We start from the raw sequence: 8,584 nt of genomic DNA, 5'->3' as shown, positions 1-8,584 counted from the left end.
GAGCTACGATTGTCGGTCGGTTCCTGAAGTACTAGAGTTATTGTTATTAGACTTATCCAAGTGGGAGACTATTGGATAAGGCGTCTAAGTCCATAACTATTTCTGGTTAGTACTTAACCCGACCCGGCATGGTCCATTTGGGTTGCATGGCACCATGCAATTGGATAGACTAATTGAGAAATAACACTTGGAGATTATTAATATATTATAAGTTCTAATATATTAATAATATTATTTGATTAGTTTGATCAAGAATTAATTTAGAATTAATTAAGTGATCAAAAGATAACTAATTAAATATATGGGTTGATTATGTAAATCATCCATATCTTGTATAGTGGGCTAAGAGGCTCCATGGATTATCAAGTTGGGTTCCTCCCATAGGATGCTCCATGGAAGTTACAAACCCATGGGTCATGGAAATGAAGAGTCATGACACATTAGGGTTTACTTGGTGTAACCCTAGATGTGTCAACACTATATAAGAGTCTCATACTCCACCAAAATCGGCTACACATATGAAACAAGAGGGCTAGGCTGATTTTAAGAAGTGTGTGTTCTCTCATAAGTCTTTCCAAGAGCATTTGGTTCTGTGTGAAGCATTTGAGGCATCACACTTGGGGTGCTAGGCTCACAAGGTTTCAAGGAATATAAGCAACAACAAGGTAGGTTATTCTATCTTTCATTCAAGTTAAAAAATTGTTCCCCATGTATGCTAGATAGGAATATAACCTTGGAATTCAACTTTGCATGATAATTAGACAAACATAGATCCAAGGTTATTAGGGTTGCATGTACACTTAGAAAGTGTTAGAATGCTCAAAACCCATCACCATAATCTGACTTCTGCTGGCCCACTAAGGCCCAACGACCTATAGTCCAAAACACAGCCCTTACCGAGGCCCAAATGCTCAAAACCCATATGGCAGAATTACACGGGGCGTATTCCAATGTACGCTTAGTGTACAGGCTTGATGACGCGTATGTTGGGCGTACCTGCATATACGCTTAGCGTAATACCCTGATAAGCCAACTTTCTATTAAGTACTTAATACCTCGATTCAGAAGCTACAAACTCATATCCAAACCTTATTCCATGTCTTAAGCCATAAAGTCACTGACTTGGTGACTTTATATGGCCCAAACCAACTCCAACTCCCAAACTATATTTCTACTTCCATAAACGGGACTAGATCTCATGCATGGACTTAATAGGACCATAAAGGTTGGAACTTTACTGCTCATGGGACTCCTATGACTCTAAGGGAGGCAACCCTGGTCTTAGAAACGAACGAGCTTAATTCATAAAGTCCCAATCTTGGGACCAAAGAGGTCCATAAACTTGTACTAAGGAGATCTAAGAGGTTAATCATCAAGATCAAGACTTTTTACCCTGTAGAGGTCCGAAATGAAGCACTTATCCCAGATCTACAAGCTCTAGCTTCCAAGGTTCCTCCTAGCCAACCTTCTTCTCTTTGCTTCCAAGCTTTAATCCACCAAAATGGGTTCTCCAAGGTCAAGATATCATAAAATGAAGGTAGGGATGTTCTAGGGTTTCTTCTGAGGTTTCGGAGGCTAATATGGGGGCTAGGGTTGGAACCATAATGTCCTTTATATAGTGCTTAACCCAAAAATAGGATTTTATGATCTTTAGCGTACGCTGGGCATACGCCTTGAATACCTACGACCAAATTTCCCCATTACGTTGGGCGTACCCATGCGTGCCCCAGCATGCATGCATGGTCTTCCATGCAAACTTTTCTCTATAAGGGTCATTCTTGCCAAATATTCAAAGTGTCATAACTCCTTCATTCTAGATTCGTTTTTGATGAACTTTATATCCACGGAAAGGTGGTGAGAAGTACTATGCTTCTAACAACACACTCCGGCCCGAAAACTTCTCGAATAATACCTCTAAATTTAATAATGGACTAAAACGCCCCTGGCCTTGGCCTCTGAAATTCCATAAATTAATATTTTAGAACAGGGCATTACAGATACCTCTTAGGGTTTTATCCTTCCACCCATGTGGGATGGGATAGGCTATGAACGAAATTCCCTTTATCCAAAGGGAATTTTCGTCCAACCCCCTTCCTTCTAGGGTTTTGGAATGTTCCCTGATCAACCAACTACTGATTAACTCACATTCAACCCTTCCATTAATTAAACTGTTAATTAATTCCCAAATTGTTTTCTAATTAGTTTCTAATTAATTATTAAACAATAATAATTAATAAACTAATTACTTCTATTATTTATTCTACTCAATTTTGAGTCTTGAGGGCAACCCAAGAGGACCCTACTATTATTAGAAATATCACCAATTAGTTAATGACCTTGGACACACTTCCAACAGGAATTAGCTGCATTGATATGTAGTTTTGTGAACATCATAATAAATCATATAAAAATAATTAGACTGTGTATTGTATATCCCTAGAAAAATATTAAGCTCAACTTTATGAATAATCTTAGGGGTGTATTACTAGAATCAAAACAAGTCATCAAAAAACTGCAATTATAGTGTAAAAAGCTAAAAATAATCTTAGGGGTGTATTACTAGAATCATGGGTTTAAGGATTGTTTATTAATATTTTAAAAATCTTAAAAAAGGGGAAGAATGAAGTACAATGATAGTTGGATCTTGGTTGCTTGGTCGTTGGGATTCATGTGTGACTTGAGGTGAGTTCATCACTACATGACATTGATGTTTTAAATTCTTGTCTTAGCTTGTGTAAATTATATTTTATGCTCAAAATAATGACATGGGTCAATCTAGGAATTCCTAAAACTCTAATAATAATGAGAATATACCTAATTGTAATACTAAAACTATATTAGTGAAATTAGTGAACTTGAAAACACCTAGTAATATGCTTGTTTGTCTTTTATTAGGGGGGGTCGTAATAAATTTAAGTGTTTGTGAGATTTGAATTAGGAAATGTGTTTTCATAACAAAGGTGAGTCAATCATTTTCTGGATCTAGTACATTGTCGAAACTACATTTCCGACCATTGAATCCATTGATCCGAATTAGTCTATATTTTGTTATAGTTCCTTATGGTGGGGATTATATGTGTTTGATTTAATTTCATCTTGTCGTGGTATGTGTTATTAGGAAATATTACGTGTTGTATGAAGTTGAAAGAAATAAATTAATTGAAATGTAAAAAGATATTCAAGACGACCATGAAAACAAGTAAACAACAGACCGAATGAGAAGATATGTGAATAGATATTAACATCCAAAAAGAAAATTTTGAAGCCATGATGCGGAAGTTTACGGAACGACAACCTACATGGTCGATAGTTGTTAATATGAGTTATCGTCTATGCTCAATACACTTCAAACATGTCTTGATTACTTTTTTTTGTCAATATAGTATCAACTTTGATTTATGGTTGTTATTTTGAATTTAGATATGTCAAAGGAGACCATAAAATTATATAACATATTCATGTCATTGTTGTTATTGTGTAATTTTAGTAGTAATGAATACTCGTAACAATGTAGTAAAATATATGTAGGGTCTGAATGACCAGAAAAAAAGATGTAGCATTTGTATTAGAAAAGTATAAAATAAATAAATAAAAATAAATAAAGTTGCATTTCTCTAGAAATAAGGTTGTATTTTCTTCGTTTAAAGACCTCACAAAGATTGCATATACCAAAGTGAAATGTTACAGTTATTTACTAGAATCATAATAAAAGTTACAATTGATTATAAAATTATTGTGTTTTTGTAACTAAAATAGTTAAAAAGGTGTTGCATCTAATTGTAGAAATGTTTGCATATTAACATAAAAAAGTTGTTTTTGAATAAGAAATGTTGCATTAAAAAAAGTATGCATCTAAAAAAGATTTGCAACTATTTCAGAAATGCTAGAATTTTCGTAGAAAAATATTGTTTTAGGTCCAATTCAACTTTGCATAATGCTATCTTTAGGCGTTATGCAACTTTTTCGAGGCTTAATTCAACCTTTTAGCGGTAAAAATAACAACCAAAAATCAAAAGAAACTATAAGGATGTTTTAAAACATTGAAAATAATAAAGTAACTATGTTAATGGACGTACGTAACATATAATTTTATTTTTGAGTTCCCATTTTTTTTGTATGAATGAGCGTCTAATCTGATCATGTCAAATCTAAATATTTGTTTGAAATTTGTTGCTTGAAGAAATAGACTTTTGAAAACTGTTCTCTAAGTACTCATTTTTTTTCTTCTTTTTTTTTCTTTTGCGAGAATTATTTAAATGAATTTTGATTTTTTCTTCTTTTTGGAGTATTATTAAAAGATGCATTTGGTTTATTTTTACCACGTGTATCTATGAACGCATATATAAATATTTATGTATATTTTATGTAAGAACTATTTGTTCGTTAGTGACAGATAATTCAAAAAATTGTCAGTTGTAGAAATAGCCAAAAAATTGTTAGTTGTAGAAATAGTTCATTGGTGATAGATACTCCAAAAAACCGTTAGTTGTAGAAAGATTGGCTACTTCTTTTAATTAAAATAAAATAATTTCTAAGTGGCCTTTGGTATTCTTATCGGTGGTTAAAGCAAATAAAATAATTTTGGATGCTATATTTTTATTTAACCATGATTATCATTTTTAATTTGTTATTATCCAAAAACATTTTGATTTAAATATTTAATGATCATTAATTATATATTTTTTTTTAATATGAAAAAATTGATTTAATTGAATATATATTAAGATCCAAAATTATATGATTTAAAAATATAGTATCTAAAATATTATAATTCAAAATAATATGATTTAAAAATTTTATAATGCTTAATATCATATAATTCAAAACTTTTATAGTTATTAAACATCCAAAAGTCGAAGAAATATATTTAATTCAAAAATAAAAATTAAAAAAGAAAACTTCAGTAGTAACTTCAAAAATGAAAAGCATCAGTAGTAACTACAAAAAAAAACATTAAAAAACAAAAATATAAATTATAAAAATATAAAAAAAAAACAAAGAAGCAAGTTTATTTTCATTTGAAAAACTTATTTATTTTGAAAAATAATAAAAAATAAAAAAACCAAAAAAATAAAAAAATAAAATAAAAAACCGAAAAAACACCACTTATGTGACGTTCAATGGACATTCGCAAAACATGATTATATCAAAGAGTTCGAACTATGTCTAACGGGCGGACGTCGTGTTTGTCGCTGTTTAAGGCCAAGTTCATCGTAGTTCTAGATGCACACCGTTTTTTAATCGGGGACAAAAATCGGTGTTGGTGTTGGTTGAAGGTGATGATCATACCTCTGGTTGTGGTAAACGGGCATTTTAAAAACATAAAATAAAAGAATATTTTAAAACCCATAAAAAAATTAACAAAAAACAAAAGTAGTAATATAAGAACGGCCATATATATATATATATATATATATATATATATATATATATATATATATATATATATATATATATATATATATATATATATATATATATATATATATATACACACACACACAAAGAGAGATCGTAAGTTTAATTGAGAAAATAAAAAGGGTTAAGAATGTACGAATCATTCTCAGCCAATCATTTATTTAACATATTCACGTTAAAAAATGCATGTGTCCATTTTTCATTAAGGGTATCTTTATAAATTAGCAATGTTTTTATATAGAACTTACCTGTTCGGTGTTATCAGCTTCCAATTTGATGATATCTTTTGATCGTTTGAATCGGATATGATGAATTCTTTATCAAGATTTTTTTTCTTTATATAACTCGTTAGCTATTATACATATTTTTTTCATTAATCGTGAAGTTTCGCATCTGTGTTTCCGTTTTCTTCTGCGTATTCAGTTTCCGATTTGATCAGATATGTATATCGTTTGAATCGGATATATCGGAGTTCATTATCAAGATTATTGCTTTATATAATTTGTTTTGAATTACGCGTATTATTTTTGTTTTGGAGTTGTTTCATCAGATTTTTGTTATGTAGTTTGAGATATTTATTCCAAATCGGAGCTGACTTAATTTTCAATCGGATATATCGATGCAGTTTCTATTCTCTAAACTGAGAGAGGTTGCTTAATTACATCATCTGATCGAGCTGATTGAAGTTTGTTTCAGATATTTTATACGTTGAGGTGAGATATATTCGAAATTAACTAGGTTTTCATATTTACGACTTTTGTTGTGAGATATATTCGATACTAAGATTTTTTTTTGCTTATTTATACCGATCATTTGGTTTATTATGTCGAATTCTAGTGTTATTGATGGTGATTTGTATTCTTCTCTGTGTGAGAGTGAAGAAGAAGATGTTGAGAACTCATTTTTTTAAGGTATCAGTTATTGAAATATTTTGTTTTTTTTTATTATCATTTATTGACATATGAATATGTTAATATGAATAAATTGTTGTCTTATTCATATATGAATAAACGTGTGATAATTGTATTTTCGTTTTATTCATATATGAATAAGTTATGTTTATTTTATATATTTTGAATCCTCATGAATTTTATGTATGCATATATGAATGTTTTATTAATCCATTAATAAACATTGTTTTTTGTTTTATTCAGAAGAATTTCATGTAGTGATATATGACTGTTTTATTCATGTATTATTAGATTGACTTAGATTTAATATTTTTTAGGTGGTGAATCTTCGAGTTCAGTAGATGATGCACAATATTGTGCTGATATAATTGGAGAACATGTCTATAAGCCAAATGTACATGTTCAACTTATTCCATTTAAAGGTTTAATCTTCAAATCATTAAAGTTGGCCATCAAAATGTATTCTGAGTATGCTGAAATTGGTGGTTTTGATGTGAGACTGAGCACGTAGTCAAGGTTTGATACTAAGATTATAAAGAAGAAACATGTTATATGTAATCGTGGTGGCAAACAGAAAAAGGGATTTTGTGACACATTGGGTACAAGTGGTGTTAGGAGGAAAAGAAATTGAAATTCAAGAGTTATTGGTTGTCAAACAATGATTACATTTAAATCTGTGTATAGAACTCCAAATTATAAAGCTTTTCAGTTTGATGAATTTCACAACCATCCACTTGAGAAGAAAAGTGATTTAAAAAAAGCGAGACAAATGTCATATTCAGAAAAGGAGTTTATAGTACAGGCTTCCACATCAAAAATATGCCCAACTATGGCTCATAAGTTGAGGGAAAGTCTGAGAGGTGGGTATAAGTTTGTAAAGCCCAAAGTAGTTTACTATAAAAATTTAAAGAGATATATCAACAGGTTTATAGTTTATAAAGATACCTAAATGATAGTAAGCACAATGAATGACTGCCAAGCTCACTATCCAAATTACTCATTTGATTTTAACTGTCAAGATGATGTTTTGGACTGTATGTTTTGGGCTGATGAAATGGAGAAGGCATATTATGCTGAATTTAGTGATGTTATCTCGTTTGATGTGACTTTCAGAACAAACAAGTAATTGTATTGTTGAAATTATTCTAATTATATACTGTAATTGTATTGATAGATAAATATTTTTATTTGTACTTATGAATACATCAAAAAATGAACACTTTTTTGTGTGTGTTAGGTATCGAATGGTTTTTGTTCCATTTACTGCTATTGAACATCATAAAAAATCAATTACTGTTGGAGCGGGTTTGCTAAGCAATGAAAGCATGGAGTCCTACTCTTGGTTGTTTAAAGCGTTTCTTAAAACTCATAAGAAAGAACCAACACTTGTTTCAACCGATCAAGATACATCAATAAAACAAGCTATTGAGAATGTTTTTGCTAATTCAAAGCACCGATTATGTATGTGGCATATAATGAAGAAGTTCAAAAATAAGGTATTATTTTAATATATTTCAAATATGTTACATAGTATTTAGTTATTCATAGATGAATATACTAATTTTTTCAAATATTTGCTTATTCATTTATGAATATTTATTAACATTTTACTTAATCATATTTATTCATTTATGAATAAATATAGAAGTTTATAATATTTTTGTTTTAATACAGATATCAGATGATTTTTTAACGAACACAGACTTTAGAAAAAGATTCTCGAAGCTTGTTTGGGACGTTAATATGAAACCTGATGTATTTGAGGTGAAATGGGGTTTGCTTATGAAGGAATTCAATCTGGAAGACACGAGATGGTTTAAAGACATGTTTACAAAACATCATTCATGGATACCTGGATATTTTAATGATATTGCAATGTGTGGGTTAATGAAGACTGTGTCGAGGTCAGAGAGTATGAATTCATTCTTTAATACGTACTCAGAAAGTGGTAATTCACTTTTACTTTACGTGCAATGCTAGCATAAGGAGTCCAGATCTATGAGTTGGAGGTGTTGGGATGGACTGAAACCAACAGAGTAGAGATGTCACAAGGAGGACTCGACGAGTTAGTTCATGGACTCGGCGAGTCGGGTCGCAAACCCAAATCCTTATGTTTATAAGTCGGATCAGTGAGTGGGGTTAAGGAGGATTCAGTCAGTCAGGATCCATAATAGTTATGAAGATCATAGCACTCGACGAGTTCAATGAGGAACTCAGTGATTCCAAGACAATCTTCTTAGTTATGAAATCCTACA

The 8,584-nt window shown here is 30.8% G+C and overlaps 1 protein-coding gene across 1 annotated transcript; it reads left to right on the top strand.

Moving 5' to 3' along the window:
• Nucleotides 1–6,241: 6,241 nt before the first annotated feature.
• Nucleotides 6,242–8,309, top strand: LOC111889079 (protein FAR1-RELATED SEQUENCE 5-like). The gene is made up of 6 exons (XM_023885212.1): nucleotides 6,242–6,287; nucleotides 6,647–6,836; nucleotides 7,014–7,189; nucleotides 7,286–7,451; nucleotides 7,567–7,825; nucleotides 8,004–8,309. Exons 1-6 carry the CDS (start codon nucleotides 6,242–6,244, stop codon nucleotides 8,307–8,309), a joined length of 1,143 nt encoding a protein of 380 aa, XP_023740980.1.
• The last annotated feature ends 275 nt before the right edge of the window (nucleotides 8,310–8,584 follow it).

The sequence above is a fragment of the Lactuca sativa genome, chromosome 3 (genome assembly GCF_002870075.4).
Source record: "Lactuca sativa cultivar Salinas chromosome 3, Lsat_Salinas_v11, whole genome shotgun sequence".
Lineage (NCBI taxonomy): Eukaryota > Viridiplantae > Streptophyta > Magnoliopsida > Asterales > Asteraceae > Lactuca > Lactuca sativa.
Note: the sequence above shows the minus strand (reverse complement) of the source record. Positions and strands in the feature narration are given on the sequence as shown.